The 20,090-nt window shown below is 42.3% G+C and overlaps 1 protein-coding gene across 7 annotated transcripts in view; it reads left to right on the top strand.

Moving 5' to 3' along the window:
- KCNIP1 (potassium voltage-gated channel interacting protein 1) overlaps positions 1–20,090 on the top strand; it is a 374,463-nt gene that overhangs the window by 266,726 nt on the left and 87,647 nt on the right. The window contains exon 1 of one of the 7 annotated variants that reach the window (XM_021289160.2): positions 3,253–3,499. The exons of the other annotated variants lie outside the window; for them this stretch is intronic. Within the exon in view, the coding sequence (XP_021144835.1) occupies positions 3,400–3,499 (100 nt within the window). The 5' untranslated portion in view covers positions 3,253–3,399. Of the gene's footprint in view, positions 1–3,252; positions 3,500–20,090 lie in introns of those variants that run through there. 7 annotated transcript variants of the gene reach the window in all.

The raw sequence follows: 20,090 nt of genomic DNA, 5'->3' as shown, positions 1-20,090 counted from the left end.
AGGACACTGGCACGAGCCGTTTATTCTGGTGGATCCCCAGCCTTGCACCCAGCACCTTACCTGCCAGACCCACCTGGATGCCCAGTTCTGCACTGGTTCAGCGTTTATCCAACATCACTTATGTGAGCATCTCCCACAGACTGTCTAGAGATAAGTTGTCTGTAGTTTAGCTTTTATTTTACCCATACTTGTCTCCTCTTTCTCTCTCCTTTTTGTTCTGTCCTTCATGCACCTTAATTTTTATCTCATGCTGATAAAACTGTCCACAAGGCAGCTGCTAATTAAGCAGTTACTTAGGGCTATCGTCAACATATAATGAACTCTTAGGAATGTAGGATTTTGTGTGTGCATTGTAGTGATAAACAGATTGATTTCCTGCTGTCCATGCACTGTGATGGCCTGGAAGTCTGGCCAGATAACTTGTCCACTGGCCGGGCACCCACCTTCCTCCCAGAAGAGAAGAAGAATCAGGGCAGTGATGCCAACGTTTCACTGCCTGCGGGCAGGTGAACGGATAATCAGATACCGCAGTCAGCGGGAACTGGGTATGTACCTCCCAGAACACTCCTGTGCTTCTCAGCCAACAGGAGGGTTTTCCTTCACCGTGAATCGCCCAGGCTCAAAACAGAAGAATTGAAAATTATATTGAGAGCGTGTTACGAATCTGATATATTGCGTTGAGGAAGTAACTAGTATGGAATGCACAGCCTGCAGCTCTGTTCTGTGGGCTCACTCAAGCTAAATAAGTTTTGATTGGAGTCTATTTGAGTACGTTCATTTTCTCTCTCTGTCTCTCCTTCTCTCTTCCCAAAGACACTGTTACTGGTGGCTTGGGCTGGCCAGAAAACAGCTGGGAAGTAATCTGAGGTTTAAAAATTGGGTCCCTTCACTATTTTGGGGGTGGCAGGTGCCCTTCCCGGTGTGAGCTCTGGCACCAACGAGGACACATCCCTGCTCAGCACGGGCCAGAGCTGAACTTGGACTTTGCCTCTTGAATCCCCGCGGGGAGGGAGGATTCTGCAACAGGTCAAGGAGCCGGGCTGCTCCAGAAATGCTGCTTTTGTCAAAAGGTTTGCATTCTGCCACAGTCCCTTTCTGTGGAACAGTTTTATTTTCCACAAAACGGATTTTTTGACAAGAAAAATAAATTTTACATTTGTGAATTGGTTGTGTTGGTGGCTCAGCTGAGAGCAGCAGCAAAGCAGAACAGTGGTACAACTGCGCTGGGCTGTGAGAAATCCCCTTTGCAAACAGAAATAAAACTAATTTTGAATGCCTATTGATATCACCCAGTTCATATCACTTTTAGTAGGAGCAGAGGTTTTAAAATTGACCAAAATTAAGCTTAAGTTACTTCCTTGTTTTTGTCCTCTGTCCCAGTCCATTTCCATCGGGTAGTGTTCCTTTCTTTTGCTTTCTGTACTAAAACACTATTTATTGTTGTAAATTATAACACCTTATGTCTGGGCTGTCCCAAAGATGGTTTCATTTCTGTGGTAATTGGATTTGATACCTCAGTAAATTCTTAAGCTCCCCACAGGAGGGTTCAGGCTCAATGAGAAATTTGGTGAGGAGTTACAAGATCCTCAAATGAGGTTTGTTAGTAAAGAGAAAAGTATAAGATTTATTTTTGAATGGGGATACCTAAGGAAATCTGTACATCCTGACGATTGAATTATATTGATAATGAAGGGATACCTCTCAAATATTAATACATATGGGAAACAGCTTTGCTTGGGCCTTTAGCATAACCTGCAACACAGCAAAGCAGTGCTGAAGTCAATAATAAAACCATTTACCAGCTTTCAAGAGAGTCTGTGGGACTGATTCTGCTATATACAGCGATATGGGTCCATTTGATAGTTCCAGGTACTCGAGTCCTTGTAGCATCAGTAAGTATTCAATACAACTTGACAAGAATATCCTGGGAGACATGAACATAAAACATCAGGTAAAGATAGAAGAACACAAGTGGTTAAAAAACAGTAACTGAAAACAGTGAGTCAGTTTTCAGTCTTTAATGTGTATTATTAATTTAATATTATAATAATTACAATATTAACATAAGCTTATACTTTTAGATAGATATACTTAGAGAGAACGAGCTTTCAGAGTCAGACTATCCCAAAATGAGTTAAACGAAGGAGTGCAGTAGGTGACTTTGTGCACTGAAGTGGCAGCCATTGCAGGGCAAATAATCAAAAGTTACCAGAACAAGTGGCCAGACTTTCAAAAGGCTTTTTTGGTGTTGGTTTTGTTTGCTTGTTGTTTTGTTTATCTTTTCTCATTTGTTTGTTTGCTTCTGGGGTTTTTTGTTTGGTTGGTTGTGGCAGTTTTGTGTGTGGTTGGTTGTTTTGGGGGTGTTTTGGTAATTTTGTGCATGTCTGAAACTGCTCATGTGGAGGGCCGAGTAGAAGGTAAGTGGAAAGGGCAGAGAGGTGCTCGTTGATGTTTGTGATTAAGGTTCTCAGGTGAGAATAAGTTGCTTTAGAGAATCTGTTCCTGTCAGGAACAAGGACTTAGAAACAACTTCAATTTTTCTGAGTGCTTGGAAAAGTGCTTCCTGAGGCAGAGCAGTTCTGGCCATGGCATCCTGTGTCCTTGATGCCATTTCTTGTCTTTCCTCGTCTGGAAACAGCCCGGGGAGCAGGAGGTGACCCACACCAAGGGCAGATGTTCCACCATCTGCACGGAGCCCCCTGGGCTGCACAGCAAAAGGAAAGGTTTTTGTTTCTTGCATATCCCTCAAACTTTCAAACTGATTTCCCTCTAACAAGTCTCTTCTTACCATACATAATATTTTACTAGATTCCTGGATTTGATGTAAAATGGGGGTGCAGTGTGGGAAAACAAGATACTCAAACGTTATTAACCTTCTGTAATTGTATTTCACTTGGTAGGGAAATACAGCAATAGGTCATCTTGTAAATGAAATTATTTTGCTTTGAGTTTTGTGAAGTTCACTTTAGTATCAAGCAAAGACTGTTTTTTCTTCTGTGTTGTTAAACTGTGGGATCTGTCTATAAACTGTAATTCAGTGTGAAAAAAGAACATCTAATTTTACTAGAATTCAGACAGATTTGGTGAATTTTGGCTGTGACTGAGAGGAAATGCTAAACAAAGTGGTTACTGTATATTCTGTTGCCTTAGAGACTGAAACATCTGTATCCATGCAGGCAAGTGATGCAGACATGGTAAGATTTGACTTCCTTACATTCCTGTGTTCATCTTGCTGTCAATGGAAATGTTTTATGGTGGGAATATGCTGGGCTTCTTTAGCATTGTATTTATCTCGTTCCGTGGCATGTCTTGGATTAGGAGGGCTTTTTAATTAAAGTCTAACTCTGAAGTCAGGACGCTCTTTAAGAAAAGATGCTTTTACCTGAATAATTTTTCAAGATGAACTTGGAGGGACTTGAAATGATTGTTGTACTGGTGATAATTGTTGGATTTGTGAAGGCACTAGAGCACCTGGGTCTCCTAGAAGGCAATTATGAAGGTAGGATGTTAAGAAATAAAAGATATTTTATTCTGAAGCCATTTGCTGCAGAGCATTAGACTTTAATCTGTACGTGCATGTGCAGCGTTCGACTATCAGAGGAGCTGAATACTAGCTGAAATAACTTTAAATGCTTTCTTTGGGCAAATTAAATGTATTTTATATGTCAATATAGTATTGTAGTTTTCATTGCAGCTCTGAAAACAAATGTGACATAATCTTAAATCATTTTTTGTCTATGCTTAAGATTGTTTTGAGAACTTGAATACAGATTTGTATGTTTAACAAACTGCAGCCTGCATCCCAAAGCTCTGAATGAAAGAAGGGGTTACATTTTAGTAAGTTTATCATTGTAACTTCTCAATTTGTTCTAATTGCTGGAAGCATCATGGCTTATTTTTAGATATTGGCTGTTATTAAGAGAAAATCCAAACCCCTCACTGAGCTTATTTGGATGAATGTTTCTGTTGTAACCAGTTTAGCTCTCTTTCAGAATATTTATCTTTAACAAATCTGTCTGGTCTTGCTCTCTAGTCTCACATATGCGTTAGGAAAACACTACCGATTGAAATGTAAATCTTGTTTGTTGAAGATAGCCTGAGGGAGCTGACTGCTAAAGATACTTTAATTCTTGTTACCTTTCTGTTTTTATAAACAATGCAATTCACGTAGAAACATGGAAATATTAAATAGAGGCAGAAGGGATGAATTTTAGGCAGTGAGCTCAAAATATGCCTGTGCAGCTAGCCTCACTGTTTAATAGGAAGAATAGATTTACAGTGTTGCTAAACGTTCTGAATATGATACACATTGAACAACTGCTTTTTATAGAAACGTGAGGGTCATTTTTCACGGAAAGCTCGAGGTACACAGGTATTAAAAATACCCTCCAGCTACTCACAGATACCTAACAATTATTCCTTTCTGCTTCGGAGCTCACGACAATCTGGGAAAAGCAAGGTTGCTGGCCTCGTATTAATTACTTGACAACATTTAGTACGGGGTTCAAAGAACCTTGGAGACCAGCAGTGAGTACTTTACAGGAGGAAAGAAGTTATGAAACTTTTGGTTTGTTGGTTGCTTGCTTTATTTTAGTTCTCATGCATGTGCCTATTTCTCCTGCTTTCTGATGCTCTGAGTATTTTTCTCAACTTCTAAAATATATTTGGATTAATTCAGAGGTGCCTGGTTATAATTGTTGCACAGCCTTTTGAAGCTAGGGCAGTCATACAGATTGTTTAGCAATTGCTTTATGGACTAGCTCTAGCTTTGCAAGGTCTATCAAAATGATCAAATTGTGCAAGCAGGACAGAACGCCAACATAAAAATGCATTTATTCTGGCTTTTGTGAGCTTTCAGAAATCTCTGTTCTTCTTATAGAAAAGTGTTACGTGGTACCTGATGTGCAGTTAATTTCCTGTCTGCAGTCCCGTCTCCAGCTCTAGCAAGGTCCGTTATGAATTGGCTGTCTGAGCACCTGGGTTTTTTGGAATCTTGTTGTCTGCCTGAATGCATTGAAGAAGGAGAAAGCACTTGGGCTTGGGTAACTGCATCTTCCCGGCGCCCCGTCTCCTCACATACTTGTGAGCTATACCCATGTCACGAGGAGGGAATTGCACATTTGGTACCACTGACCACTAAAGACGAAGTCTGGGATATTTATATAATTCGGAGGGAATTGTAATATGTCTAGCTGTTTTCCAATGAAGTTACATTAAAATACTGAGCAGGAGATTGGTGTTACTTTGTGAATTATACTGAAAAAGGGGAAAGATGTTAGAATTTCGGGTGAAGTTGACATATTCAGACTCAGTAGTTTGAACACGTACACAATTACGGCTTCATTGCAGTTGCTCCTGCAATGTCCACCCTTGTGTAAGGACACACAGCATTACACATACTTTGATGACCTCTTGTCCTTGTGAAGTCTGCTGCTTGCTTTGCTTTAATGGTGTGATGGCTTAAGTGAGTCTGTCACTCATCATTTTCCAGCAGAGCCTCTTGAGTCTCTGTTAAAACAGGTTATTTCTTACCACTTGCATGCTGGTTGTTATATGAAGAAATTCTATTTAATATTGTCGTGAGAAAAAGTTTTAAATGCTATTAATTTCTATTAATGTTAGTAGCCCTGCTTAACCCTGTAGGACTTATAGAGTATGATACTACATAGGAACCTACACTGCCAATATCAGTTCCTCAGGTGTGAGTTATCTTAGCAAGAAAACAAATTTCTTTGGCCACCTTTGCTATGCCAGTAGAAAACAGGTATCAGATACATACAGCAGCAGCAAGATGCATACTAAATCTCCAGCACAGCATATGGAGTGCTAGCAAACAGCAGCTGAACTAGCTGGAAGGTGCCTTTGGCCTAGAAAACTCATTGCTGTGGGTCCAGCTTCTGAAATGGTTCTGGACCTTGTTTTTACTGAGCAGCTCGTGGAAATTCACTGCTGACATACTGCCTACATGTTGAAGCCACTGTAATTGTTATTTAAACTCATCAGTAATATCTATATAGAGACTTTCAAAGTGACTTTTACAGCTATGAAATCTAGAATTGATATGTTTTTAAATGGAAGTAAAGGATCGGAATTGCCATGGGCAGAAACAGGCTAAACTTCTTGAAACTCTGCAGCCTTCCAGCCGGTAATGGATCAGCTCTTCTGGAGGTCACTGTCTCTAAAAGGGGGTGCCAGCCTCCGAATCTGAGTTTTTGGCTCTGGCTGGGCTTCTGGTCGTAACCCCACGTTTTTGGGATGTGGACAGGAGAGACAGCTGAGAAGACTCTGTGCTCCTGAGAAAGCGCCTCTGTCTAAACTTCATGGGGAGCACTTAAACTCATTAACTGCTTTGCAAAAGCATTAGCCCAAACCACCTGTCACTAACTGAGTCAAGTGGAGGACTTCAGAGTTTTCCTAACTGAGCTTCTGTTTGTATCCAAAACTGGTTCTTAAACAATATACAAAAGTTCAGAAAAACCAAAATCCTTCCATGCCCTTCCCCATCTGCTCCATTTGTATTTAAATACAGTGTAGAACAGTTTCTGTAGCAGCTGCTCAACAACTAGATGTTCCTGGGGAAAACGACTTTCAGCTTCAGCCTGTGGTTTTCGAGGTGCTAAAATTTGTCATGGGGCAAAGGGAAGGAGTGGAGTTCCCCCTGACAGGCCAGGCAGCAACTCCCAGTTTCCCTGAGACAGGAGATTTGGCATCTCTTAGTGATGAGGAGCCACAGCTCCTCTTCAAAGTCTCATGGACTGGCTATGACTTAGAAGAGAGTATTAAGCTAAAATTATATTTTGGGCTGTTAAAAGCCAAACTTGCATTTCCTTTTTGATTTAGCATAATGCCCATCTCTTCTACCACTGGAATGTACAGTGACCTGGTGGTGTGACAGATTTATATTGTCCCTCAGCTATGGTTCAGGCTCATAAACCACTTTATTTAAAGACAGAAGAATCTCATCGTAGGCCAGTCTGGACCAAATGTGAGTAATATGCACCAAGAATCATCACCACATATGAATTGACTGGTCTAAAATATCACCCAGTATTCTCCCAGTATTTATCTTTTGCCTTCGTTTCTAGCATATTCTGTCCTTCCTAACAACACTGCAGTAATTATTTGTAATAATTATTTAATATATAAATTCTTAGCCCTTTGTGGGAGTCGTCTTAGCCATACTAGGAAAATTGTATTCTTGTGAACATTGCATGGGAGCAATGACCCAGTGTCTGCAGTGCACAGTGAAGAGCTGCCATGTATTGGAGCAGAGAAGGGATGCTGAGGGTCTCTGGAGAAAGGCGGACTGATGAGATGATTCTTTTGACAACTAAAGTTCAAATCTCTGTGTGGACCCTGGAGTCTTAGTTTGGTTTGAACACGTGTATAATAATTCTCCTCTTTTTGGGAGCCGGTAGCATGTAATCTTGAACTTTAAACTATCTGTTCCTCAGATCTCTTGACTCCTTTTCATTTTCCTCCTCTTGCCTTTTTAAGTCTAGGTCCTGGCTCACTTCCCAAACATTGCCTTCCTCTGGCCTGGCTGTTTGGCAGCTCTGGGGCGCTGGACAAGGGTTTTCACAAAAGCCAGCAGCGATGCTCTTGAGGCAGTGGAACGAGTGATGCTGCTGCAGGACATGTGGCTCTGTGTGTGGGGGTAACTGGATGATGTGTGAACCTGAGCAGGACGTCTCAGACTGCACTAGCACTTTTACATAGCAAAAGGCAAGGGAACTGCTAGAAATATAAGGTCAGAGAATAGATTGAAAGGCCTGATTTTGTATTTTCTGGTGCCCACACTCAGGTTTCTTCCTTTGCTAATTCCCTTTCTGGCCCATCTGTGACTGCTCTTCCTCTTCAGAAAAACATTAATCATGCCAGTGCTCCTGAATGAGCTCAGAAGGCTGTCCCTGAGTGTACGGACTGGCTGTGGGTAGACGGAGCCAGAACAGCATCTTCCACAACAACAAAGAAGACAATTCTGTGTATACGTATGCGTATTTGCCTTTGTGAACTGTGAGATACAGCCTGTACTTGCAAAAGGTGACACAGCTGGCCAGCTGTCACACACTTGCTGGTGGAAAGGAAATCGTTATCAAAGCTGTAATATTTCCTTTGTGTTACCCTAGCAGTTACAGCATGGTTATTTGCTGTCTCTCCTATAGGTGTTGGTACTTGGTGCACACAGACTCCTTTGCCCGCAGCACGTCACACAGCGTGCCTTGAGGAGAGCCTCCAGCCCTGGGTCAGCACCTCTGCTTCGGTCTGCACCAAGTTATCACAATCTAAAAATGGGCAGTTTCAGTGGTGTTCACCTGGTGGCCTCACCTGGAGCACCATGTGCAGTTCTGAGCATCACAGTATGAAAAAGATACTAAGCTGCTAGAGAGTGTCCAGAAGAGGGTACGAAGCTGGTGAAGGGTTTGTAGTGGAAGCCATATGAGGAGCAGCTAAAGTCAGTTGGTTTGTTCAGCCTGGAGAAGAGGAGACTGAGGGGAGAGCTCATCATGGTCTACAGCTTCCTCACAAGGGGAGGAGGAGGGACAGGTGCTGACCTCTTCTCTTTAGTGACCAACAGCAGAACCCGAGGGAATGACTGGAACATGCGCCAGGGCAGGGTCAGTTGGACATGAGGAAAAGGTTCTTCACCCAGAGGTGCTGGACAGGACACTGAACAGGCTCCCTAGGAAGGTGTCACGGCCCCAACCTGACAGTGTTCAAGAGACTGGACAACGTCTCGGACACACGGAGTGACCTGTGGGGTGTTCTATGCAGGGACAGGAGTTGGACTCGATCCGTGTGGGTCCCTTCCAGCTCAGGACATTTGATGATTCTATGGTTACATAGTGTCATTAATGACAATACTGGGGGTGTATGCTTCAGCTGTAGACTCAGTATGAGCTGTTTGTAGTGAGTACTCAGTGTTCTGTTCCAGCTTTGAGATTTTTACCTGTTGCACATTCTTGGCTTTCTGAGTGGCTGATGAAATCTGTAGAAAGCATTCATACCTGCAGAGGAGCTCTGGCCTGCTCATCACCTGTGTGCACTTGTGTAAGCTGACGGGACCGTACCACTGTTTGTGAGTGCAGCATAACCAAATGACAGGGGACTCCTGAACAGAAATAAGCCAATTTGCTACTTTCTGCCTTAGTTTTCTACACCCTAACTATGACAGGAATGTGTCAGAGGTTTTCCTCACTTCTCCAAGATGATGCTTAGCCTGACAGAATTTCTTTTTCTCTCCATACTCAATTTATTCATGTGTAAAATGGAGTTAAAAGTAATGAACAGGTTCAGTTTCCTCCAAGCTTAACCTTGACCATAAAATACTTGGAACTTTTATATGGAAAGGTACTAAATCAGTAGACTTCAAACCCTAAGAATCTGCTAACAGTGTGCGCTGTGTACCGCTGTGCACGTAACAAACGTCTCTCTTCTCCCTGCCACCAGTGACAGACTCATCTAGTGATCACCTAATTCACTCCTTAGAAGCTGGCTGAGAGATAGTCACAGGAGACTTGGTGGGTGTAATGCAGAAACAAGATGCTAACTTTTTTCCAGTAATCGTACATCGTGCTTGGTTTGTAGTATCAGCTGGATATCTTACATCTCTTGCTTATCAGCTACACCTGAAAAATCTTTCCACTGAAAGTGCTTGATGCTTTCCAGGTAGACATACAGCTGCACTTTTCTCATATTCAGTGTACTCCTCAGGCATAGGTGCTTCCTTCAGATGTAGAAAGTAACAAATATAATGTGTATAAATCCTAATAAGCTGTCAAGACGAAGGCAGCAGAGCATGTTAGGGCAGAAAAATGTACCTCCTCTCAGGTGGGGAGGACTGTCCACTACAGATAGAGCAGGAGGGGAAGCAATAGTTTTTCCCTGACTCCTAGTACTACATAAGAAAACTTCTAAAACCAAAAATTTTGTCTTCTGTGTGCATTTTTCAGTGTTGTCTTGTGTCATGGTGGCTAAGTGAAATTGATTTCCCTCACTGGCAAACTGCAGTCATTCCTGATCTTTCTCCATATCAAGCAATAAGGTTATTTTATTCTGGCAGAGAGCCTGTGTATATTTGAGCTGCTATTTCAGTTTACCGAGCATCCTAGTTAGAGGACATGAGCAAGGAGGGTGAGACAACCCGGTAATTCTGATAGGAGTGGGACTGACTTTTTGGGAGAGATAAGGTCTGTTTCTTACACATCATCTAGATGTGTCTGGCATCTCATCAGGCAGCTCAGAGCGTGGAGGGAGAAGAGATGTCAGTGGGGCCAGCCTGCTCCATGTATTGGAGGAGACCAAAGCGGGAGTTGTAGCTGAAGGCTAAATGTAACGAGACAAACCCAAATAGATCTCAGCAGTACAAACAGCAAGCAGGCATTTTAGTCAGTACTGAATGTTCTTTCCTCCTTTCTTCCTGAAAGGCAACAATAAAACTCAGTGCTTTATCTTGGGAATCTGCATGGTGAGTCTCTTACCGTGATCATGGTCCTTTTTGTGCTACCGTAACAATTGTGTGTGGCTGAGACCTACAGCAGGCACAGGGTGCAGCTGGGTTGAGATGTCCTGGGGAAGGTCCAAGAGCACTGGGCACCAGCACTGTTCTTTCTGCCTTTGGGTCCTTTAGCTGGAAGGGTTTAGTTCAGTTCCTTACAAAGTCTCCTCCACTGAGGGAATCAGTAAATAGCTGAGTCTCTCAGAAACATAGTATCCACCTGCAGAGCATGTGAATTAGAGATCCAGGTTAATGAGGGTGCTGGGCTGGTATGACTGTCTCTAGTTAAACGCCCAGGCTCCTTACGCAGCCCGCCCTCCTTAGCCCGAGCAGTTGTCAGCAATGCCAGATGGAGCCTGAAGGCTCCCGGGCAGTGTCCTTTTTGTCCCGTTTGTCCAGGCTTCTTTTTATACACAATTCCAAGGCTATTTTCTTCATTTTTCAGACCTCCATATCCCAGGAGGTGTTTCAGTCCAGTGAGCAGGTACAGAACAGTCCATCTGCTGGTGGTGCACTGGGTGATCATGTTTCCTCTTGTTGCTCAGACAGAAACGCCAGGGCAGAAGTTAGCCCGGCCAGCACATTGTGCAAAAGCAGCGAAAGAAACAGTCACTCACAATTGTTGGAAGAATAATGCAGAATTCCCACGCTGTTCTTCACAAGGGTTTTCTCCTGAAGCTGGAAATGCTGTATTATGGCCCTGATTTTTGTGAGCACATTTGCACAACTTCCAAACGTAGTGTGCACACAGCTGCTTCTTCGCTTTGAATCAAGGATTGCTACCCGCATTTTGAAGTGGTGTTTGATCAATTTTTTTGTCAAGAAAATGATCTGTGTACATATGAAAGGAGGCTGCCTATAAAGTCCAGTCGTTCACTTGGGTTTTATACACATGGTTATTTGCTCAAAGGCAGAGGCAGCTTTGGTGCAATGTAGGATTAACTTATTGGCCCTTAAAATAATATTTTAAAGACTTTCTATAACTTTTAAAAATCACACTTAATACAGGTATGGTCAAACCACCCTATATTCTTATGAAACAGTTTGAATGATTTATTTCCACTTAGCTTGAAGCAAGTTGAGTTGCAGGTGGGCTGCAAGTAGCCGTTGTGTGTACATAGCTGTGATACCCAGTGAAGCCTCTGTTTGTCTGTTTTTTAATGAAAACTGAACAGTTCTTTCCCCTTTGTCACTAAGTGGGCATGAGGAGTTGCTTTAATGTGGGCTAGTGAAGTGCTGGTTTATGGGGCTTTAAATATGCTTGTGCAACCACCAATTCCCTTGTATCATGATTTAGATTAGAACTCTTGTAAAGAAAATGGATCTTTTCCACTTAATTTCTTTGGTGTTTTCATTGAGAGAAGACTTCTGAGATGTTGATACATTCACAGCTGTAAAAGATTCCCTAGGCCATGCTGAAGCACTGTTCATGGTGGCTGAGGAGCCAGAAGCACGTACAGCCTCTTTGGCTACAGTACATTAGTATCTCATGACTATGAGCGATAGGTACACTGTCCCTTCAAGTGCACACCAGGCAGTTTCCTTTGCCTCAACACCCAACAAAGGAGAGGATCATGATAATAATAATAATAATAATAATAATAATAATGCCTCACAAATAGTCCAACACTTCATGCTCCAGTTGTAGCAACTACGTCTGCTCAAGAGACCGAGAAGTTCCTTGAGCTTGGGGTTAAAAAGTAGATTTTTGCCGTTGAGCTTCAACTAATATATAGTGAGTAGAGGCAGGCTCAATGCTGCAGACACCCAGTCTCGCCAGGGTTGCAAACTCTTTTTCTAACTATATTAAATTATTTGTATTTACAAATATGCGGTGATACATGATACCACTGAGCCTGAGTGGGCATCCTTGGAGACAGCGCCCTGGGAGGCTCCAGAGGAACATTTTAAACCTCAAGAGCTGGGAACACTTAAAGAAGCTCAGAAGTGGAATAGCATAGCTTTTATCATCCTGATTGGTCTCCAAAAAATCATACATTTCTTTTCTGAGGCAGGAACCGCTAGTATATGTGTGTCCCCAGGGAAATTGTATCGGCAGAAGAAAGGGTGAGCTCCGAGTGTCACTGCGAACTGTAGTTTTGATAGATCTGCTGTTAACATGTTGGTAATGGCACATGGCTCCAGGTCAGCATCGTACCTCCATTCACAAGGGAACACAGATATCACTGAAAATTCCTACTCTAGAACAAGGCAGGTAGAAATTGGGGAGCTGATATGAGAGCCTGTCTCTGTTTACAGCTACATCATCTCAGATCTTTCTGAAAGGTTAGAGGAGCTTCTGCGGCCCCATGATACCCACAGAGTCCATGTGATGGACATCATCTCTCTGGGGCTCCCACAGGATTCTTCTTACTAACCAATCCCAAGTTCATATTGACAGAATGTCAATTTTATTTTTATATCTCAAAACCTTACAGCTTTGGGCTTGTTATTTAATCCAAGTTTGCCGTACTGTGAAGTGGAAAAAAACTTTTTTGCTTTAGTCTGTGCTTTTCCATTAAACACCTGACCCACTTTTGTCCTAACTGGATGCTTCTGTGCTTAAAATTCCTTCATAGTTCAGTTCGCCTGGATTCAAAGGATTTTACCACTTGTCAAAATTGTCCCTTTTTTTTGCCTCTTGTCCTGACCCCTGAATTGTTACTATTCTTAAAGAATTTCTTCTATTGTGTCATTTGATGAAGTGGAAAAATATGAATTCAATAAACATCCCAACAATGTTGAGATGACCTAATTCTGACATCCTCAGAAAGTTTTTTTCTTTCCTCCAGTTCATTCTTGTGAAAATTTTACAGTAAAATATGCATATTTTAAGAGGAGAAAAGGAAGAAGTACTCCATAAAACTGTGAAGCATCTTAGTTTTCATTTATTATATAGTTCAAAATATTGTGCTTTCTATAGGGCACTTTTCAATGCTTTGAACTCACGTCATCTCACAGTCACTAATTTGTAGTGCCATGGTTAATATACATTGAATTAATGTATTCTATGGAAAATGTAGGCAAGTAATTTTCTCCTGCCTCAGTGGTGATATACTGTAGTTCTGTCAGGTGTCGCGGTGCTATACTCTGTATGAGAATCAGAGATTTCTTTTGATGGTGGAGGGTTGTTGCCTTGTATGAACCAAAAAGCACAGGGCGAAGAGCCAGCCCAGAAATGAACACAAGAGGAGGATCTCAGGGATCCCATTTCAGGAGGTATCTTCCCACACCCAAAAAAAGAAGAAAGGGAGCCCACAGGAATGAAATAGCCTGAAGAAAAAGCACTTGTATGACACCTCAGGAGGTTAAATACAGCCTGGGGAGGTGGACGGATCAGAGTTCAGTGGACCAAAGAGAAGTTATGGACCAGAGGGCTTCTTCTGCACTGGTGCTTTGACCGTGGCTGGTCCTCAGGGACCTCCCTGTGTGGGCCCAGTGCCCATGCACCAGGCGGGCTGGTGGCTGCAAGAGCAGCAGCTGGTGGACACACCTCATGGCTTTCTTTTGGTGGGGGTGATACATTGCAACTCAAGGGCCATCAGGTCTAGGACAGAAAGCAAGCTGTTCTACCAGTCTAATATGACTTGAAAACTTACTAGGATGATAAAAGTAAATCATGACACAGGACTGGAACGTGAGAGGGTTGAGTCTCTTGCCCATGCTGTCACTTACCTGCTTCCTTTACCGTACCCTATGATGTTTTTTCCTCTTTCTAAGTAAGAATAGCCCTAGTGATAGCTTTCTCAGTTTTTCTTTCCCAAGAACATGAACATGTCACTTGTTCCCTGATGATCTAAGTTTATTTCCTAGCAGGGTTGTGTGCTGGCTTGTCTCTCCTTGCAAGGAGGACCATTGGCTGTTGCTGGCCATCTGCTCATGAGCCAGTGTCCCTTACCTACTGCTGGATGCTTGCTTTCCTTGATTTTTCTTTTCATGTTTATAAAACTCAAGGATCCTACGCTGAGACTCCAGACCAGAGAGTTTGATGAGTGGTGAGGAATGCTGTAAGGACCAAGCTCCTGTCACCAGCTGGTCCCTGCAGTGGCGCTGAGGACAAGCCTGCAGTCAGTCCTGCTTAGGATTGCCCTACAGATGCAGCCACTGCTGCCAGGTTTGCATCCTGCATCAACACACAGTGAATCAGCAGGCTGGACAGGAGCATTAATGCTCCTTTCCACCTTTTGAAGGTTTCAGTACTGCTCCCTGCAGCTATTTGCACTTTTGCTTCTTGATTTTAAAAGCATCTTTTTGAACTCGGCTGCTTAGAACTCCCAGCTGGGCTTTTTAAATACAAAAGGAAAAGGTTGAAAGCAGCTACCGTGAGTACTGAGCACAAATGACAACCCCAGATATAACATGCACACATTGTTGAGAAGAAGAAAGAAAACAAACGTGATGGGACTTGTAGGAGAAACTTGAGGGCCAGCAGTGCAAGCATTAGAGACAAATTTAAAAGTGTGTCCTGTGTGTGATTTTGTGAAGCTTTGTCTTTTAACCTTTCATTACTCCTGGCCTCTCCCCTTACCTGCAGGTCTGACTCTCCCACATCTATTCAATAGGAACGGAGACTGGTTCAAAAATAAAGAACTAGGTAAGAAATCTGGCAGAAGCAAAGAGCCTGCTTGCTCAGGTATGGGATAGCAGCACCTCCATCCCAATAGGAACTGCCCGCTTGTCTTTAGCAGGTCTCAAAACACTTGCAAAGGAGATTGTTTATTTTGATTTTGTTTTTGCAGGCAGAAATGGTGTGACTAGGCTTGTCATACAGCTCTCAGCTCTTGTTGTAGACCAGCTTCATGGCTCTAAGTTCCTTGGGACATTGGCTCTGTCCCTGCAGAAGCTTTTAAACATCTCCCATTCACTGTATCTTTAGAGTTCTCATTTTGCTTTCAATGGGGAGGCCAGTTCTGCCTGTGAACGGCCTTTAGAGCAATACCTGTGAGGAAAGGTATTCTTCCTGGTGTTGGCTTGGATACTTGGGGCTGGCCGACCACAAATATGCTGAACTGCTGTGCCTCTACCTGCAGAGCAGGTTAATAATGTTACGCTGCATACCCACAGCTGCTATTGTACAGAACTTTCACTTAATGTAGTGTTCAGGCTACATTAATTTGTACATTAATATCCTATGCAAAAAAGATTCTGAATTACCTGAAAACCAGCATTACAAGTTTCAGAAAACCTACATGGTAGGTTACTGTAGGCTTCGGCAAACCCTTCAGTAGTCCTTGGCTAAAAAGGAAGCATTTACTATAGGTCATAAAAGTAAACACAAATGCAGCAAATCCAATTACTGTGGAAAATCAAACATCTGAGTGCAAGATGAAGGAAGTTGTACGTGAATGCCTGACAAGAAATCTATTGAACATATTAAATTATACACCTCTCCCAGAATAGCTAGAGTTTTAAAAAGAATATAGTGCAGCAGTACTCAATCAAGAACAAAAATACAAGCCTGGTGCACATCAGACTTGGGACAACTTACACACAAGGACTACTTTGAAAGTGAGAAAAAAGCTTTGAACTCCACAGCATGCCATTACGCAAATACACACGCATTCAGATTATAAAGAAATCTCTCAATAAAGTGAAGCAATCTGACAGCCACCCTCCGCTATAAACCAGGACATGGGCGATAGAAATAGAAAGAGGAGGTGGGAGGAACAGAGCACAGAGGCAATGCCCAGGGGCTTGGGCTGACTCCAGATCCAGCCAGGAGCACAGCTTGGGTTCCCAAGGAGGGACGATGCTGATGGCAAGTCCAGCCCTGCCTCCTCACAGGCCACCAGCCACCCCATGGAGCACTTACTCTCCAGAATACTTGCAGGACTCTCTGTAGCAAGTTTAGTAAATAACCAAAAGCCAGGAAAGCAGAACAAAATCTACAACTGCATTGAATTCTAGGTGTGTGCAGTAGCAGGGTGGTTGTTAATAAATGACGCTTTCAGGAGCCAGGTGACAGCCCATGCTGCAGAAGGAAGAATTTACCTCCAGATGTGGCCCAGGAGTGTGTCCCAGGGTGCACCAGCAGGAACACAGAGAGAATTCAGTTCATTGCTGAAGTGGGGTTTTGTGTTAAAATACTGTGTGGGGAACCTGGCCCAGAGAGGCGCAAACAGGTATTTTTAAATTTTATTATTATTTCCTGTGGTATAAAGTGAGTGTTAATTCTAGCAGACTGTAGTCAGGATGAATGTGTCCCATCCCCTGGGAACTAGCTGATATAGAGCTTATAATTCTGTGGTATGCAGTTCTGTTGCCTGAACTATGATAATTAACAATTTACTGTCCAGAAAATTAAATTGGTTCTAAATTTATGCATTGGAACAAGATAGCAATAACTTCCTGAGCAGCTCAGGAAAGTGGAGTTGGATTTTAGTTTTCTGGTCTGGTGAGAAAGGTTAATGAATATTGTATATCCATATTAAAGTAGTTGAGGGGAGATTGAGCAGCTGGCGACCACAAGGGTGCCTGAGCCAGAGGAAACAGCATTATTTGTTCTCTCCCTGACTTTCTGTGTGACCTTGTGCGTTCTTGCTGGGAATTTTATCTATCACATCTCTTAATATCCTCTAATACCTATAGGGATGTACAGAGCTTTAGCACTTAGTGCATTATAGACGTGCAAGGTGTTAAGATGTGGAAAGGCTTCAGAAGGGGAAGATACACTTTTTAAGTAGTTTCTCTACCAAATACAGAGTATCTGTTGGCTTTTGGTTGTTTGCCCGTGGTTGGTATGAAAGTGGGCTGGCAGACTGCGCTGTGGGTACCACGCAGCAGAGGCACTGAGATTGCCCAGGCTCCTGTGGACCCAATTTGATCCATCCATCTGCCCCAAGGCTGCCTCTGGCAGCTGTTTTCTGACTCCTTCATAAAACCCTCCCAACACGGAGGCTCCACAGTCTCTCCAGGCAATTTATTGCAGTTTGTTACCTTCTCCAGTGGAAAGCTTTTTCCTCATACCAAATTGATTCCTCCTTGCTAAACTTGAAGCTTGTTACATCTCTCACCCACTGAGGACATGTGGAATAGATTAACCTCTTCCTCTGCACTGGTCTTTTGTGTACTTCTCCTTTTGGTCTCTCCTTTCCTGAGCAACCTCAATTTGTTTAGGTCTTGTTTATTAGACTATTGATCATTCTCACTGCTCTGGACTTTCTTTAATTGACTTTTATCTTTCTGGGTGTGCATGATCCAAAATTGGATCCTGTACTCCAGCTGAGGCCTTGATAACATGGAGAAGAGTAGAAGGGCTATTCCATTTTTCTTGCCAAGCTATCTCCATGCTAGTACTTCTAGAAGACTATTTTCCTCGGTTTTGTCACATATGGGTTTGATCCTTTATAGCTCCTAGATTTTTTTTTATGGAGCTCTAATACCTATAAAATAATTTTCTGCCCTATATTTGTGCAGATTATAATTCCAGCATAGGTGTAGATTTCTGCATTTGTTCTTACTGAATAGAAACCCAGGTTTGTTTGGTTTAAGACTTCAAGTTTTAAGATACTTTTTAGATCTACATTTCATCTTCAACCTCTTTCCCAGCTTGGCATTATTTGCAAATCTAGTAAGTGCACTAATTCAGCTGCCGTTCATAATGACTGATACCAGACCTAAGACAGCCCCTCATGAGGCTCGGGTTTTGTGTATCTTCTATTTTGCAATGAGCCTTTGACACTATTCTGAGTAGTTTTTCACATAGTTCTGCATCCACACCCTAGTATTTTCATCCAGACTCTGTTTTCTTAGCTTATATAAAAGAAAGATGAAATACTGTGAAAAGCTTTGGAGAAATCAAGATGTGACACAAAATCTATTGCCTTAGTGTTGAAGGAAACGAGACTGGTTTGACACCAATTACTCTGAACAGATCCAATCGCACAGCCACTCATTTTCTTGTGATTTTTCTCTCTGGTTACCAATTGTTCGGTTTTGTTTCTAGGAACTGCAGCTAAGCTGATAGATATCTAATTCCCCACCCCCTCATTCTCTGCCATTTGTAAAGGCAGGAAGTGTATTTATCTTGTTTTAGTCTTCTGCACCTCATCCTTGTTCTTTGACACTGGGATGCCAATAGCTGCTAACAGCCCTGAGATTTCATCGGCTGAGGATGAATCATATCAGGCCCAGCCCATTTCAAAACCTCTGGCTTATCTAAGTATCCTCTAACCTCTCCTTCCCTATTAAAAAAATCTAGTCCCATGCCATTGATTTTATTAGTTTCCACACTTTTGGTTAGAATCCAGTCTGGGTCATCCCTTTTCTAGCTGTTTTTTTTTTTTTTTTTCATAACCTATGTGAAAAAAAATGCTGAATTTGACAACCTTGATGGCAATATCATGCTTTCCCAGGCATGTCTGTATAGTATGACTTTCTAGAGGCTGCTTTGTTGCTCAAGGTCATTTTTTCACATGCTCACAGACACAAAAAGCTGCATTCCCCATATCTTCCTGGATTATTAAACTCTCTACTATGATAGGAACCAAGGGGTTTTTTTCCCCAGCTAGCACCTTCTCCTACAGTGTGGCTTTTGGATGTTCATCTTTGAGGTCGTCTTCCTCTTGATTTCAAAAGCCAAATACTTGTAGCAAACAAATAAATCCCTTTACAACTTGCATGACAGCGGGTCAGATGATCCTCGGAGCACTTGGAAAAGTTGCATTTAAACTGCTGGCTGCTCAGGCCTGGGCACAAGCCTGTTTTCTTCCTACTGTTTTTCTGCAAGGTACAGATGCAGTCAGGCATCTCACGCTTTTCTCCTTGGTGACCTAATGACTCTAACAGTGAACAGCTGCAGAGCAGGAAACACAGTGGAAGAGAAGGGGTAGGGTTAAACAGAAAGTGTCAAATCCTCCCCAGAAGTTATGAATTAATATCCTCGTCTGGGAGGTACTTTCCAAACTTTGCACGGTTGGTTAATAACTTAAAGGAGGTTTGATTCCAGCCATGTATTTTAGCAAACATAGCGGTGTAGCTTTGCTGTGCTTGTATCCTTAGTCAGGGTGATGGAGAAGGAAGGCGTCCTGCATTTATTTGTTGTTTCTATTGCTAGCATTTGCATGTTTTCATCTTCCTTCTGGGACCTCAATGAACGACCAGGTTTTTAAGCCTTACTAAGGGTTAAGCGCTAAATGCCTTTGAAAAATTGTATATTAATTCTCTGCGCAAAGTTTTATCCATTGGTAGGGTAAGAATGGTAATGTGCACCTCAAGAAGTTGCTGAAGATTAATGAAGAATGTTTGTAAAGCACTTTAAAAGCTTTCCATGGTGTGTTACTTCTTGAAGTGCAGATTACTGAGCACTGTTTAAAGAGATAACTAACAAACTGAATGCTACCATATGCAGTATTAATTGCATATGCAAATACAGCAGGCTTCATTAGAGGATTCGCTGGCATTTAGTGTGAACTCTGTGACACATTGCTATAACAGCATGCTTTTATTTGAAGTAAAAGAAAATAAATGAGTCCAAAATTACTTTGGGGATATCTTCAGCAAATCTTTCCTTTACTTTGAAATAGTCAATTAGCCACCATTCAAATTTTATATCAGACCTGCCATCCTGTACCAGAAAACGTTAGAAGTCAAT

Source organism: Columba livia, chromosome 14 (assembly GCF_036013475.1).
Source record: "Columba livia isolate bColLiv1 breed racing homer chromosome 14, bColLiv1.pat.W.v2, whole genome shotgun sequence".
Classification (NCBI taxonomy): domain Eukaryota; kingdom Metazoa; phylum Chordata; class Aves; order Columbiformes; family Columbidae; genus Columba; species Columba livia.
The sequence above is the reverse complement of the archived record's forward strand: the minus strand, read 5'-3'. Positions and strand labels throughout refer to the sequence as shown.